Genomic DNA, 17,263 nt, shown 5'->3' with positions numbered 1-17,263 from the left:
TTTCAGACTGAAATTACTTACTCTTTGTGAGTTTTCATTGATTTTCAGCCGAAAACGCCAAATTCCGCTATAATTAAACCGTAATCTTTCCCTCCCGAAACTTTTATACACGCCGACGCAAAAGTGCAGATAATTAAATAATAATTTTTTTCTTCATTTTTCTTTCATTTTTCTTTCATTTTCGGGGCACTTCCTCATCTAATTCCCTCAATTTCATCGTCGAGCACACACTATTTTCATTTTCGGTCTCCGTTGGATGACAAGTGTACACGTGTCCAGTAGAGCGCACTTGTCTCCTTCCTTCATGAAGCCGGCCGGCGGCGGCGTCGCACGCATTCTTTTTCTCTTCTTCTTCGATGAAAAATATCGATTTTTCATATCCGATGCAGAAGAACTTTTTGAATTAACCAATTTTTAGTTGAAAATGAGGGAAAAATGTGGAAAAAAGAGAAAAAATTGGTGAATGGTCTCTGAGTGGTTCCCCGATGTTTATTTTCTTATTAATTTGTTTAGTTTCTGTTGGAAAAGTGATGAAATTTAATCATTCGGTTCGTCTAGCAATAACAATAATCGATATTTATAAACAAATGGGTTTAGAAAAGAAATTTGGTGAAAATTTTGCCATTTTTCAACTAAATTTCTTTTTTTTTGTCTATTCTCACCACTAAAACCAACAAACGCACCCAATATTGTCGATATTTCCAGAAAAATGGCCTTCTTGGTGTGGGTGAGAATCTCAAATGCTACACAAGATCCAGAAACGAGGTGTTCTGTAGCACAAGATCAGATTGTTAAGCTTATCAGAGAGGACGGTGATTGGTGGGAATTTTATTTAAGATTTTATTAATTTTTAGTTAAGAAGATTGAGAAGAGAAAGATGTGTGGTTTGGGAGGTTTTTTACTCGAAAAAGTGGAAAAAGTTGTGAAAAATGGTAATTTTTCCGTTAAAAATTCAAGAAATTCCGTATCAAAAGGAGCTGTTTTATAAAACTTTTCACGATTTTTAGCCCTTTTTCTTGTATTTTTAGGTCTAAAATGAGTAATTTTTGCCGAAATACCGAGATTTTAGCTTAGAATTCTTGGAAATTTTTTATTTTCAACTATTTTTCACTTGAAAATTGAGTTTTTTCGCATCTTTCCATTCAAAATTGACATTTTCAGAAGTAGATTTTTGAAAAAGCTAGGATTCTGAGAGATCAAAATTCAAGAGATTTTTTTCTGGCCAAATCGAAAAACCGGCACTTTCAGCTCGGTTTCTGTCAAAGACGACGTATAAGACATTTTAAGTAAATTCTACAGTAGATTAGCATAATTAGCATAATTAGGTTCATAATTAAGTATTGGAAACTGACACGTTCAGATATACTGAAATCTAGAAAAAACTACCGAGATTTTTGTCTGAAATTCTTAATTTTCAGTGGTTCAGCAGCATTTAAACTATATTGTAGGAATTCTTGAATTTTTGAATTTTAAGAATTTAAACTATCCAATGCTGCTGAAACCTCTAAAAATTAAGAAATTTCAGTCGAAAGTCTCAGTAGTTTACCCTCATTTTCTAGATCAGTCAGTTTCCAATACTTAAATTATGTACCTAATTATGCTAATTGAATCCCAATCGTGATGAATTATTGATGAGTTAGTGACCTTTTTATATGAATCAGATACTTCAGTTAATAACGATTTTTAGTATATTTTCGTTATTCCACCTTCGCACACGATATGGCAAACGCTACCAATGCGAACACGCTCTAATGAGAAAAAAGTGGAAATTTAAAATTTTGACGTATCTCAAAAATTCCTTTTGGAAGATTAAAATTTTAGAGCGTGTTTGCATAGATAGCGTTTCCCATATCGTTGAAAAACACGTACATTCAGCCTTAACCTATGCAAACGCGCTTTGTTGAGACTACATTTTGGTAATATTATTTGACGCCTAAATTTCAATTTTTTGATATTTTTTGTTTTGTCAAAAAATTGGCCTTTTTCGATTATATTTCTCCTTAAAACTATTTCTTTACAAAGTTTTTCAGTTTAAACAAAAAAGTTTAGGTAAGCGATTTTTCTCAACAGAGCGCGTTTGCATAGGTTAAGGCTGAATGTACGTGAAAAAGGCTCCGTCATTTTATTAGTCAATTTTCCCACTCTCCTTCCCAATTCGAATCTCAAAACACCTGGTGACATATGCAAAAGCAATTCAATGCACTTTCCCATTCTTCTTTTCCTCCTCTCTATTCCTTTCTCTCGACATGAAGAAATTCGTTTATTTCTTGTTTGCCCGTATATACAAAGATATCGTGGCTACGCCTCGGGAATTCCCGATTTCTCTCTTAATTAAAAAAGTTTTGGGAAATGAGATAAAGAGGGGGGGGGGGTCTAGAAATTTACAGCCAATCTTTGAAGATTTTTGCAAAATCCACGTGATTTTCTCACGATTTGCACAATATGCTGAAAATGGTATTGAAATATCTGAAATTTTAATTTTCAGTTTTTTTTTTGAAATACAGTTTTCTGGAATCTGAGGTATCTGAAAATGTCAATTTTCAACTTTTTCGAATAAAGAAAATCTCCCAAACCACATTGACCTTCTAACCTTAATAAATCAAGTAATTAACTACTAATTAACTAATTTTTCAAATTAAATCCCTAATTTAGGTGTCACATTGAAACAATCGAGGGGGCTGCCGGACGGGTTCCCAAAGTTCTCACATTGCCTATCGTCGATCCGAAAAGGTTTATTAATTGTATTTAAAACTTTCTGGAAAAAAAGAGCTAAAAAGTAGTCGATTCCGTCGATTTTTCGGGGAAAAATTGATTTTTTTTCGATTTTTCGGAAAAAAAATCATCATTTCAACCCGAAAGTGTCAAATTTCCATACCAAAATTGTGATTTTCGAGCTATTTTGACTCAAAAATCACTAGAAAACCCTGTTTTAAAAAACTCAAAAAAAAACCAGAAACGCTGCTGAGGCGCACCAGACAACGGAAAAAGTTGTTTTCAAGAATTATGCTGGCGCGCCTCGAGCGCGTTTTTACTCATTTTTCCTCAAAAATGTAATTTTTCGAGAAAAACATTCCCAAAATAACATTTTTCTGTGAAAAAAGAACTTTCAATCAATTTTTTCTCAGAAAAATTCTATTTTTTGAGTCTAAAAATCCAAAATTTCCACGCAAAATCTCCAAAAAATTGCATTTTTAGACTTCCCGGGGAACAAATATACTGCTCAGTTGACCCGTATACATCTATTCGCTCCGATGATCTCTCATTTGCTCCGTTTTCAATATTTGGTATGAATTTTCTTCGATTTTTACCGTTTTTTGTACTTTTTTGACCCGAAAATTGAGTAAAAAATGCCAATTTTTCGAAATTTTCAGTAGCAAAACCATCGGCGTCGAATTCGGGATATCTCGACGGATATCTGGTGAATGATAACGCCGTTCAAATCGGACGACGTGGATTGTTACCGGAAGGATATTTGGTGAATTTGAATGTTCCATCGGAAACTGAAAATCAATCGATAGATCAGATGAAACCATCGTTTACAACGGATTTCAGCGAAGCAGATGTCAAGTTTCGAACGCCGACGCAACGGGCGGTCATTTCGAATTATGCGGTGTCGCCCTATGCAAGAGCGGTTTTCGATTTTAAGTGAGTTTTCTTGAAAAATTGGAAAAACAAAATTTCAGCTCATTTTTCTTTTTAAAAATGTGCGTTTTTCGAGATTTTCAGTTTGAAAACTTTAGAATACGCGTCTTAGGCGCGCCAGAAACTCAACGGGATCGGAAACGCGTCCAAGGCGCGCCAGAAGCTCTACTTGAAAACTGCGTTCAAAAAACGCGTCCAAGGCGCGCCAGATACGCTTCTTACCAAAAACGCGCCCTACTTTAGATTTCAGTTCGATTTCCAAAAAAGCGCGCCTACAGTGCGCCAGAGCCTTTTTTCCCGTATTTAAATTTTAAAACGCGCCTGAGGTGCGCCAGATTTTTTTGATGATTAATCGCGTATTTTGAGCCAATTTTCTGTCCGAATTCCACGGTTTTCATCAGACTTTAATTAGATTTCTGACGAAAAATTTGATTTTCTGATGAAATAATCATATTCGTTACCGAAACTTGTTTAAAAATCGATTTTTCCTCTCAAAATACTCGCCTAGAGTCTTGAGACGAATTCGCGTCAGTTTACCTGGATTTCTCTAAAGAATCCGTTTCTGACAAGAAAAATTTTCAGAATTCGATATTTTCATCTCAAATATCGAAAAATTCTCATTTCTAGAAATATGTCGATTTGCTTACCATTACTCCACCTGGAATCCTAGACAAAAGGCGCGCCAGCCTAACCAATTTTCAAATTAAAATGTGACAATTTCTGTCAAAAATCGCGGAAATCAATCGATTTGTGCTGGAAATCTTCTCAGAATGAGCGAATTCTTGTTCAAAAAAAGATTCCGCGTCAAAGGCGCGCCAGACTTGCAAATTTTATAAAAATGCGTCAAAGGCGCGCCAGCCTAACCGATTCTCAAATTAAAACGCGACAATTTCTATCGAAAATTGCGGAAATCATTAGTTTTTAATTGGAAAACTTTCTCAGAATAAGTGGATTCTTGTTCATGAAAAAATTCCGCGTCAAAGGCGCGACAGACTATCGAATTTTGAAAAGAACCCCGTTTTCTAATAAAATTTTCACCAAATTTTCCCATTTTCCAGAGGAGAATTCGCGAATGAGCTCTCCTTCTCCGCCGACGAGATCATCAATCTCCACCGTCGTATCGATTCGGAATGGCTCGAGGGTTCCGTCGGCTCCGCTCGTGTCGGAATGTTTCCCGCCTCATTCGTTCAAATCATTGTCGATTTACCCGATGACGACGCCGCCTCGATTCAGAATCATCGACGATCGACGACGGGCACTGAACAAGATGGAATCGGAATTGCCAGCGTTCGTCACGCGTTCACAGGACGTCAGGGTGATGAGTTGACTGTAAACGCCGGGGATACTGTAAGAGTGTTACGAATGGTCAATGATGAATGGGTGATGTGTAAGGATCCGGATACGGAGAAGACTGGAATCGTGCCTGTCGGATTCTTGGAGGTCTATTTGGACGAGGAAGACGATGATAATCAATCGGGAGCGAGACGAGGGACGGGAGGCACTGGGAATGAGTTTTCGGTTAGTTGTAGGGAGGAAAATGCGTCAGAGGTGCGCCAGCCGACTTTTTTCTTGAAAAAAACCAACATTTCAGCTCATTTTCTCTTGAAAATCTGAAATTTTGAGATTTTCAGTAGGAAAACCATGAAATACACGTTTGAGGCGCGCCAGACACTTAAAAATATCGGAAACGCGTCAAAGGCGCGCCAGAACCTCTTTAATTAAATAACGCGCCCCAGAGAACAAGATTTTTGTTTCCAAAAACGCGCCTTCTGTGCGCAAGAGCAACTTTCCGTTCAAAAAACGCGTCAGAGGTGCGCCAGATCGATTTTACAGCATAATGTTTCAAATTTTGATAATTTTTCCTCGAAAAAAACCGAGTTTTCAGCTCATTTTCCCTCTAAAATGGGAATTTTCGCGATGTTCAGTTCGAAAACCTTGAAATATGCGTCTTAGGCGCGCCAGACACTTGAATATATCGGAAACGCGTCAAAGGCGCGCCAGAGCCACCTCCCTTTTCGAAATGCGTCAGAGGTGCGCCAGCTTGCGGATTTCAACGTAAAACTTCAGGAATCAGGTGTCAAAAACCAGATTTCGACCTTTTTTCCTTGATAAAACCGAATTTTCTGCTAATTTTCTATTAAAAATGCGTATTTTTCAAGATTTTCAGTTCGAAAATCTTGAAAATCGCGTCTGAGGCGCGCCTTTTTTTTCGAAAACACCACATTTTCAGCCAAATTTTCGTTTTAAAATGTGCATGTTTTGAGATTTTTAGAGGTCGAAAACGTTGAAATACGCGACTTACGTGCGCCAGAACTTCTTTTCTTGAAAACGCGTTCAAGGTACGCCAGAGTAATCTTTTCGTATTTAAAACGCGTTCAAGGCGCGCCAGATACGCTTCTTATCTCTAAAAACGTGTCCTAATGACATCAGTCTCAGGATCAGGTTCAAGCTTTTTTCTTTCCAAAAAACGCGCCCACGGTGCGCCAGAGTAATTTTTCCATATTTAAATTTCAAAACGCGTCCAAGGCGCCCCAGCTACAAGTTTTCCTGCCCAAAAATACGCGCCTACGGTGCGCCAGCCCCTCTCAATTTTCCCAAAAATTTCCTATTTTTGCAGTTCGGAACCTCGAACAACCGCTCCTCGTTCATCTCGAACGCCGAATCGTCATCTGACTGGAGACTCACAAGAACTGGAACCACTTCCAGTAGCACCGATTGGGCGACTTTCGGAGATCCCAACGCTGGTGCCACGTCATCAACGTCTTCATCGAAACCATCACAGAGTTGGGCGACATTTGGAGAGGAATGGATAGCCCCTGTTCAGTTGTCCAAAACGTCCGCTCCCGCTCGACCACCGCCTCCGAAACAGAGCTCAATCCAGTCGCCGACTACAGATTTAGGGAATATTGGAGATATGTTTGGAATGGATGGACGAGTGGCACCCACTGTTCCCAACAGTGGTGGAGGAGGTGGAGGTGTGATTCAATCTGCCAGTGATTTCGAGATTGGATTGATATCGGCCACCGAGGGAGCATCGAATGATGAGGATAAACGATGCAGAATTATTGAGGAATTGATTAGTTCCGAGTTGCAGTTTATTAGTGACATCAATTCGTATACTGAGGTTAGTTTTTGGAGAAATAATGCGAAAACCGGAGAGATTTTTTTTGAAAATTGCTCATTTTTCTGAAATATTAACAATTTTCGAAAATAAAAACCGATCAAAATGAGCAACAAGCACGGAAAAACAAGTTTTTACCCACGAAATGCTGTTGAAACGCAGCCAAGGCACGCCAGATTGCTATGATCGAGCTGGCGCGCCTCAGGCCCGTTTTTTGCCGAAAAATTGACTTATTTGGTGAAGAAAACCGCGCGTCAGAGACACGCCAGACTCTCGTACATTTGAAATCTTGCTGGAGGTGCGCCAGTCTGATTCAATTTTTGAAAATTTCGATTGTCTGGCGCACCTTAGCAGCGTTTCTGACATTTTTGATTTTTGAATGAAAAATCGCGTGACAGGCGCGCAAGATTTCGATGTAGTTTGAATTTAGAGCAAATTTTTGAAGTTTTGTGAAATCTGGCGCGCCTCAGACGCGTTTTAGTTTCATAATCGTTAAAATTATTCTGAAGAAAAACTGAAATTCTGATAACTGGAGCTTCGACAGAAATACCGTTTTTCTAAATACTTTTCGATCAGAAACGCGCCGAAGGAACGCCAGACCAGTGTTTTCAAATGAAACTTCACATAATTACGATAAAATTGTGATTTTTCTAAGTTCTGGCGTGCCTTTGACGCGTTATTTCCCTCCCAACTCTCTATTATTCATTTTTTGCAGGCTGTTGACAACACTCCACTTCTCAACCAAAAACAAAAAGTAATTCTGAAAAATGGATGTGCACAAATCGTTCAACTCTCCGCGAATCTCGTTCAACTTCTCACCAATGAGCAGAGTTCGTTTCAAATTTTCCAATTTTTTTCACACTAAAAATTCAAAAAATTTCCAGTCAAACCACAAGACGCCCAACAAATCGGCGCTTGTTTCCTTCAACTCCGAAAACCGTTCGCCCAGATTTATGGATTCTATTTCAGAAATATCGAGCACATCAACGCGTTGACCAATTCGGCGGTAATTCAAAAATTTCAGAATTTTCAGCTTAAAATCGATAGAATTCCCTTCAGAAACACGAGAAAACGATGGAATCCGCACTGCAAGATATTGTGAAACGAATGCGAGAAGGTGGTTCAGTGGTGATAGACGGACCGACGGCGGTGTCACGACCCATACAGAGAGCGACTAAATATCCACTGTTTTTGAATGAAATTGTCAAGGTAAGAGGTGGAAAATCGCTTCAGAAGCACGCCAAAGGTGCGCCAGATTTCCTTTTGAACAAAAATAGCACCAGACGCTTCAAGTTAGTATTTGAAGCGTGAAAGGCGCCCCAGCCGGCAGTGTTTTCGGTTTTTGAGAATGAAAACTCCGGAATATTGTACATCGCGTCAAAGGCGCTCCAGACCTTCAGAATGACTTGTAAAACGCGCCGAAGGCGCACCAGACGCTTCAAATCAGTCTTTGAAGCGTCAAAGCGCACCAGACGCTTCAAGTTAGTTTTTAAAGCGTCAAAGGCGCGCCAGCCACAAAACTGAATTCGAGCTTTTCGACGACGATTCTCGAATTCCTGAGTATTTACTTTTTCAAAACGCGCCCGCGGTGCCCCAGAATTTCCAGAACGACTTTTAAAACGCGTGAAAGGTGCACCAGCCGCATAAAGGTAGTTGCTGAAGCGTCAAAGGCGCACCAGATGCTTCGAGTTAGTTTATAAAGCGTCAAAGGCGCGCCATCCAGTTGTGCTTTCGGTATTTGAAAAACTTGAAGCGAGCATTCAGTTGGTTTTGGTAAAACCGTGTCCCCGACGCACCAGAATCTCCCGGAAGACTAAAAAACGCGTCAAAGGCGCGCCAGATGCTTAAAGTCAGAATTTGAAGAATGAAAGGCACACCAGACGGTTTACTTGTTCAAAAACGCGTCCGAGGTGCACCAGCCGCTTCGGAATAACTTTTTTGATTTAAAAGGGTGCCAGCCATGTGTTTTTCAATTTTCAATGAAAACTCAATGATATTTCCAGCTAACACCTCTCGTCCACACGGATCACCCGAAACTAACGGAAGCGATCAAACAAATGTCAAATCTCGGACAGAAGATGAACGAGTCGAAGCGGAGGAAAGAATTGAGTAGGTTTTCAGACTTGTAGCATCTGAAATTAGCTTCATTAACGCAAAAAAAAGAAAAAAAATGAAGCAATTTCCTTCTCAAAATCTCGATTTGTTGTAGATTCTCCTAGATTATCATTGCTAATTCTCTGTAATCCGAGCATAACGAACAATGAGTCATAATGGGGGCGGAGCTTCGTCGAAAATAGTGTGTGACTATGAGAGACGGCAGAGAAGCTCGCAGAGATTCTAAGAAATGCTGGATATTGGCTTACTTAGTGCAGTTTCTTCCCTCTTTTTGCCTCATTTCTTCTAGATTTTCACGCAAATATATCTATTTTTCAGCTCAAAAATACATGTCCGACGACAAGCAGACATTCGGTGAGATGCTTTCCAAGATGACATTTCACTCGTTAAAAAAGAAATCGAATCGATTCACGTATCGAATGGGATCATCGTTGGGTGTCGTTAAATTGGTAAGAATTTCAGATGGAAAACCGGATTTTTGGCCCTTTGAAACGCTGAAATTCTACCTTTATAAAGCGTCAAAGGCGCGCCAGTCTCAAAATTGAATTCGAGGTTTTGGACGGCGATTCTCGAATTCCAGACTGTTCAAAACGCGTCGAAGGTGCACCAACCACTCGAGAATAACATCCATGTGATTTTATCAATTTTTTTTATTTACCGTCAAAAGCGCCCCAGCCAGTTTTGTTTCCGGTTTTCGAAAACTTGAAACGGTTGGTTTTGGTGAAAACGCGTCTCCGACGCACCAGAACCTTCAGAATGGCTTTTAAAACGCGTCAAAGGCGCACCAGACTTTCAGAATGACTTTCGAAACGCGTCAAAGACGCACCAGACCTTCAGAATGGTTTTTAAAACGCGTCAAAGGCGCACCAGACCTTCAGATTGACTTTCGAAACGCGTCTGAGGTGCACCAGCCGCTTCTGAATAACTTTTTTGACGTCGAAACGATGCTAGTTATTATGAATTCATTTTTATCTGTGCATGGGAAGACCGCGCCGCACTCGCGCGGCGGCCACGCCCACTCCCATTTTAACGCTGCGTTCCATTTTTGAACACTGCCGCAAGAAATGGGCGTGGCCGCCGCGCGAGTGCGGCGCGGTCTTCCCATGCACAGATAAAAATGAATTCATAATATGTGATTTTTTCAAAATTTTTTAATCTCCCTTATAAAAATGATATTTCCAGCTCCGAGACACTGACTTCGATCGTCTTGTATGTGAGTTGGATAGTGCTGAGCGGCGACTTGTTCGATTCAACTATATGTTGGTGATCTATCGAAAGAAGATGTTCCATGAGACGCGGGTGTTGATGCATAAGAAATTGGTTGAGCCGAGTGAGTTTGAGGGTTGAAAAGCTGAAAATTTGGCAGTTTTAGCGGGAAAAATGACTGATTTTGGTATGGGATCTGATAAAAGTTGAAAACCGCTGGTAACGCGTCTGAGGCGCGCCTGATTTCAGAAAACTCCAAAATTGTAAACTCTGTCCGAATCTGGCGCGCGATTTTTCCTTCAAAAACCAAAAATGCCCGAAACGCTGCTGAGGCGCGCCAGACAACGGAAATTTTATGAAATTGAATCAGCCTGGTGCGCCTCGAACGCGTTTTCGAAACTTCCAGTTGAGCAAGAATTCAAAAACGAGTATCTGGCGTGCCTCTGACGCGGCTCGGAAATTGTTTTTCATCGTCAAAACTACCAGAAATCTGAATTTTATCACGAAATTCTCTAATTTTTTTTCTCAATTTTCCAGGAAAAAAGCAACTCTCAAACGGCGACATCGATCACCAATTGCAGCCATTCAATCACGCGATCAAACTGTGGGCGAATGACGTGAATCTGAAAATTCGAGATGATATTGTGAAGGCGTTGAGAAATATTCCGAAGAGACTAATCAAGAAGAGAAACGACAAATTGATGGATTACGAGGCGTCGAGGACGAAAGAGAAGGGCAGCGGGGTGAGAAATAGGAGAATTTAAGAATTTCAGAAAAATAACTGAAATTGTTTCAGAAAAGAGATTTCGCGGAGATTCAGAAGGACTACGAGGCGTTGAATACGCAGGTGAAACAGCAGTTGCCGAAGGTTACCGAGTATTTGACAACGGTGAGTTTTGGCGGAAAATTGACTTTTTTTTTGGACATTTTTTTTAGACTTTTTATTGTCGCAACAAAAAAGTTCCGACATTTTTTCCCCCTCGGTGTTTGCGGACTCAAGCCAAAATTTGATAATTTTGGCTTGAGTCCGCAAACACCGACGAGGAAAAAATGTCGGAACTTTTTTATTTCGATAATAGAAGCAAAAAATAGTTTTTCAACAATTTTTTCCGAACTTTTTTGAAAAAAAAACATTTTTATGACATTTTTTTTAATAGCAGCTGAAAACCAGTTATTTCAGACAGAATTCGACGAAAAATCTGAAAATTTTGATACCAAAAACCAAGAATTTCAATTTTTCAGAAAAAAAGTTCAAAATGTTCGATTTTTGACAAATTTAACCAAGAAAAATTGCAGAAAAGTAGTAGGAATCAGAATACTGAAATTTAGGAAGTTTTTCACCAAAAAACCGACCGAAAATCGTAATTTTTGAGAATTTTCAGCGAAAAATGTATAAATTGGCTCCGAGACGTTTCGAAACCGAACATTTGAAAACCGAGTCATTTGGCAACCCTAAATTTCAAAATCAGACGTTTCGAAACTGAAAAAACTTTATTTTTCAGCAAATTTTTCACTTTTTGTACCAAAATATCATGATTTCGGAACGTCCCATTTCGAAGTGTCTCGGTTTTCAAACGTACGGTTTCGAAACGTCTCGGAGCCCAAAAAATCAGAGAAAACCAACCGAAATTTGCAGTTTTTCAGCGTTTCCGAGCCAAAAATCTCGAAAAAAAATTTCGAAAATTTCATTATTTTTTTGTGAAAAAACCCTTTTCCTATAAAAAACCCCCTCTGAACTGGATTGTTTGTGACCGAAACTTGAAATTTCGGAAGTTTTTGAAGTTTTCAACAATTTTCACCAAACTTTTCGGTTCCATGACTCTAAACCCGATTTTTTGAATTTAAGTCAGGTTTTGACGTTATGTGTCAAAATATCAATGCCCCGGAGTCAGAAAGAAAAATGTTGACTGAAAATTGGATTTTCTTTGCGTTTTTTGAGCCCAAAACTACGAAAAAATGCGAAAATTTCACTCTTTTTTGTCATAAAAAATCCCTTTTTCTTTCCAAAAACCGACTCTAAACCCATCGATTCCCCCATATTCCAGGTCCTTGCCAACTCGATGAAACTGGTATCGGAACATGACAAACGTTTAATGGAGACACTCCGAAAACTGTTCAACGAAGCGAAATCTCGTGTAAACGAAGATCAATCGAGAGCCTCCCGAGCTCTGATCATCCCGACGTCCATCTGTTTCGTCGATTATTACGACGTGGATCGAATGAAACCACTTCAGAAGATTGCCAACAAAGCAATTCAGAATATGAAGCAACGCGCTCGTTCGGCGTCTCCAACTAACAAAAAAGCGTCGGCGGCGGCGGCTACCGTACCCGACAATCGAGATCTATGGTCTACCAACGCGTCTGTCGTGGCACCACCGGCTCAATCTGAAGCCCTCCCGACGATCTCTGAATACGTCCCCGGCCACACCACCCACAAATTCCGTCCGCAAAACCAAACAGAACGAAACACGATTCTGGAGAAGGCTGGAGCGAAAGGGCGTCTTGGCGACATCTTCGTGGCGACATCTCACTATCCGGCTGATGCTGGAATGCTGAAATTAGCATTAGCTGAGGGGAAACTATTGATTGTCAGACAGAATGATGTGGTGTTGGCAGTGAATCGAGAGGTGCCGAGTATGTGGCTCTGTTATAATGGGTATTATAATGCGATGCTTCCAAGTAATATTCTGAAACCGTACACGTCGATTGAGAAGGGAGAAGACGCGGCTCAAATGGTGAATCAGTCGAATCTCCATCGAGTTAATGCGGTGAAAGTGAACACACCGAAAAGTCAAAATCTCATAGATCTAGAGGATCTCTTTGGGGATCCTACTCCAGCGAGTACGGTACCAGCTGCTCAAGCTCAAGCTCCGCCCCCACAACAACCCAATTTCGCTGACTTTGACTTCTCTGCAATGACACCATTGCAGCCGACGTCTAGTCAGCAGCAGAGCTCTCAAAACGCTCAGTTTGACTGGAATATGGCGGCGAAGACGTTGCCGTTGGCTCCGCCCCCTCCGCAGGGGGGACCACAGCAGGCTCCGCCCCCACAAGCTGCTGGAGGCGCCAACTACAACTTGGATCTTGACGATTTGTTCTCTGGTCTCTCCACGATAGATTGGGGAGCCAAATCGTCGAACGTCCCGGCTCTCGCCCCCTCTCCACTCTATAACAATGACACTGCCACGTCACCACCGGTCTCCGGATTCCGTGGAGTCGACTTCCAGACGGGTGTATTCAATCCGAATTCCCTACCCGATGAAGCGCCGCCCCCACTACCGGTCATCATGAATCCCGCGAGAGATTCCGACCCGTTCTCTGTGAATTTCGACTCTTCCAGTTTCGGAAATGACTCGTTTTCCAACAATTCCGGTGTGAAATTCCCGGTTAGCTTTGATGAGCAACCGAGTGGATTCGCCACGCTATCCGCTGCTGGAAATTCCACAACGACACAAATCAGAAGTGCCTCCGCGGCGGCACAACCAACGAATGTATGGCCAACGATGATGGCTAGGTAGGTTTTAGGCTCCGCCCACTTCTGGAGCCAAATGTGATAATAATATTACAGAGCCGACTCCCCACAACCACTGATCCCGTCCAGACCGGGACCCGCTGTCAAAAATCAAGTGTATCCGAGTTTGAATGAGAGCTCGGCGATTTATGCGAATACTAGTGGATTTTCGGGTGAGGGATTCTGAAGATAGAAGGATTCTGAAAAAAATTGTGACTTTTTTCTAGAAAAACGACTGAAAACGATTGTTTTAGACAGTTTGGGACGGTAAATCGGAAAATTTTAGTACCAAAAACCAAGAAATTAAGGGATTCTGAAGACGGAAGGATTCTGAATCCTAGAAACAAAAATTTTTGGGAAAATTGGGATTTTTCGATATTTTGTTTACCAGAAACTGGAAAATCTTAAAATTTTAAGAATTTCCTAGGAAATGCGGCTAAAAACAGATGTTTTAGACAGTTGGGTAGGAAATTTGAAAATTTTTATACCAAAAACAAAGAGTCTCAATTTTTCAGAAAAAAGTCCATTTTAGACCAGTTTCTACGAAAATCTGAAAAATGTTCAATTTTTGACAAATTTAACAAAGAAAAATGGCAAAAATTAGTAAGTTTCAAAAAAAAAATTTTTGGAAGTTTTTCACCGTAAAACCGACCGAAAATCCTAATTTTTGAGAATTTTCGGCGAAAAATGTAAAAATCGGCTCCGGGACGTTTCGTAACCGCACATTTGAAAACCGAGACATTTGGCAACCTAAAAGTTTCAGAACTGAAAAAATCACTGAAAATACCTGATTTTCAGCATATTTTTCACGTCCAGTGTCAAAATTTCATGATTTAAAAACGTCCGGTTTTTAAACGTCACAGTTGCCAAGTGTCCCGATTTCCAAGTATCTGGTTTCGAAATGTCCCAAAGCCGATTTATACATTTTTTGCCAAAAATTTTCAAAAATTGCGATTTTCGGTCGGTTTTTCGGCGAAAAACTTTCAACATTTCTTCTTTTTTTTTGCACTTTTATTAGTTTTTTTTGCCATTTTTTGTGTTAAATTTGTCAAAAATCGTCCCAAAGCCGATAAATCACTATTTTTGGTACTCACTTTTCTATAATTCACTCCAGAAATTGTTCATTTTTCCCATTTTTTCCAAAAATCTCTAATCAAAAGTGCTAAAATCCACAAAAAACTCAAGTTCTCCAATTCCAGGACTCCCTCCAGCCCCCCAACAATCCTCATCCGCCCTCCCCCCACTCTACTCATCTGTTCCCAATGACACTATGAGTATGACCTACGCGATGCCCCCAATGTATGACGTCACCCCACAAAGTGAGTAGCTGGCGTGCCTTTGACGTCTTTTTAATTTCTAGTTTCAGCGCCACAATTCCAACCACAAGTTCCATCTCTCTCCGCCTACGACACGCCGCCTTCCATCGCTCCAATGTACGATCAATTGCCTAGTGAGCCGCCAGCGTCACCAGCAGTTCGACCAGTGGTAACCGCTCAAAATTATAGAATTTCTAAGCCCCGCCCCCCTAGTTTCAGCTATGTCAAGTTAAAGTGGACTACGACTTCCTACCACAGGGATCGAATCAAGTGGAAGTCCGTGAGGGCGAAGTGATTGGTGTCCTCCAACGAACGGATGACGACGGGAATCCCGAGTGGTTGCTTATCAAAAGAGCCAGTGGACAAGTGGGATACGTGCCCGCCGCCTACTGTAGACCCACTTAATTACATACTTAATTACTTAATTTATATGTGCTTTTCTCTCTAGTCGCCTCACATCTTCTTATTAGGCCACGCCCATCCCCTTTTTTTTTAAATTTTCCTTCCCCGCCGTCTCCGGGTTCCCACTCACACTTTGGTGCTCATTTCATATTTTCTTCTGAAAGTGTAATCTATCCGTCTTCTATGTTTTAACGTTTCTTCATGTCACCCGATTGCTCCGTTTTCAGCCCGATATACCCCTATTTATTTAGATTTTATTTATTGCATGTTTTCAGTATATTTATTTTGATATTTTGAATTTATTTGACTATTTAGTCCCCCTACCTTATTGTGACAAATTGTTTTAGTTTCAAATTTCTTGTGAGAATTATAAGCGAATGTGAAGTGTTTTATCCGTGTTTTATTCTTGGAATGTTCCCGTTTCTAGGTTAGGAACACTGTGAGTCTGTGTACTCACTGCGCAGCGACTCAACTAGTAATATGCGGATACAGAGTCAAAGCGATATTTTTCGAACATTTTGAAGAAATTTTCTCCGTTTCATGAAAGTTGTTTAGATAACAAACGAAAATCCTAGTTAATGGGAATTCCATATTTTTTTTTGAAAAATGATATTTACAAGAATCGCATTTCCAGCTTTTGATCTTCATAATTTCAGTTTCAAGGTTTTTGGATAACAAACTGAAAATTTATGGAGTTGCTGGAACGCTGGAAACGAGTGTCATTTTTTATGGGAGAATTAATAACAATCTGGTATAGTATTATTATGTCGAAGCAAAATCTTTCAAAGTACAACTTAAAAAGAAATCAATAAATTATTGACAACAATAAAGACAACCAATAAAGTATTGACAAATACAAAGTATGTGAAACAGTAAATCATGCTGAAACACTGACTTTGACAAAATGCATCTCACTTTTTGTTCCCATGAAAGAAATCTATAAGCGAAATCGTTTTTTGGCAGGATAAAAAACAAAAAAGGAATATGAAGATCAGAAAATCATATAAACTTCTGTTACAACATGTTATTTTATCAAAAGGAAATGATAAAATTTTGTTAATTCCGGATGAACCGTTAGAGTAACGTATCGATCGCTATGATAATCGGAAAAATCAATTCGATTATTGGTCAAAAAATTATCGATAATCACCAGTGATCATGATCGTCGATAGTCATCGATAATTTTGAGACTATAATCATGACTTTTTGTTTATCGTCGAGTCGCGATTCATTTTCTGATCATCGACTCGATCACCTATCGACCGTTCTCCTTCATCTAGCGATTCAAAAATTATCGAAAATTTGGTCGACACGTTACTCTATCAGCCGTTAAATTTCTATTCCTCCTTAACTCACCAACAAAAGCGAAATCTGTTCCAATTCCATTCCATCATTCTTCTTCACGAATTGCTCATCCAAGTACTCTTTAACCTTATTCGACACGTTTCTGTCTTCTTTCAATGCGATTTTCTCATTTATTCCATCGTCAAGTTTTCATATTACTGAACCAAATTGCCTTGACATTTGGTGTTTGCGTAGTCCATCTGATGATAAGTCACGCCCCTTTCCTCCAATCTCGACGACGTTAGTTGACGAATGACTCACGTTTCTTTTTTGCGATTGGCGGAATAGGTGAAGGGGACGTGGCTTACTATCAGAGATGAGAGTCCGATGAAAACTTTATGACTTTTATTCTGAAGGAAAAGTTATGCATGTTCTTTTGTTTTCAAAAATAACCAAATGAAATCAAGGTGAGAAACACCTAAAAATAGAAATCAAGAAGCGATTATGGGGCTATCCATCTTCGGAAAACGTGTTTCCCTCGATTCATTCACCGGAAAGAAAGTTTTTCCGGTAAATGAATCGAGGGAAAACGTTTCTACCGAACATGAATAACCCCATTACGAGTCAGAATCTGTCAATTATTTCAAATTTTTCCCTCCTTCACTA

The 17,263-nt window shown here is 39.9% G+C and overlaps 2 protein-coding genes across 2 annotated transcripts; one reads left to right on the top strand and one right to left on the bottom strand.

The window, feature by feature from the left end:
* Positions 1-709: 709 nt before the first annotated feature.
* Positions 710-15,316, top strand: GCK72_013104 (uncharacterized protein; the record flags this gene model as incomplete). The annotated part of the gene is made up of 19 exons (XM_003091934.2): positions 710-819; positions 2,653-2,730; positions 3,196-3,284; positions 3,372-3,645; positions 4,701-5,160; positions 6,260-6,766; positions 7,479-7,593; positions 7,648-7,769; positions 7,823-7,972; positions 8,767-8,872; positions 9,197-9,327; positions 10,061-10,208; positions 10,622-10,827; positions 10,881-10,973; positions 12,130-13,598; positions 13,653-13,768; positions 14,795-14,914; positions 14,962-15,080; positions 15,131-15,316. 19 exons carry the CDS (start codon positions 710-712, stop codon positions 15,314-15,316), a joined length of 4,599 nt encoding a protein of 1,532 aa, XP_003091982.2.
* Positions 13,251-14,988, bottom strand: GCK72_013105 (uncharacterized protein; the record flags this gene model as incomplete). The annotated part of the gene is made up of 2 exons (XM_053729647.1): positions 13,251-13,622; positions 14,881-14,988. The coding sequence occupies 2 exons, from the start codon at positions 14,986-14,988 to the stop codon at positions 13,251-13,253; spliced, it is 480 nt and encodes a 159-aa protein (XP_053584419.1).
* Positions 15,317-17,263: the final 1,947 nt, after the last annotated feature.

The sequence above is a fragment of the Caenorhabditis remanei genome, chromosome IV (genome assembly GCF_010183535.1).
Source record: "Caenorhabditis remanei strain PX506 chromosome IV, whole genome shotgun sequence".
NCBI lineage: Eukaryota > Metazoa > Nematoda > Chromadorea > Rhabditida > Rhabditidae > Caenorhabditis > Caenorhabditis remanei.
Note: the sequence above shows the minus strand (reverse complement) of the source record. Positions and strands in the feature narration are given on the sequence as shown.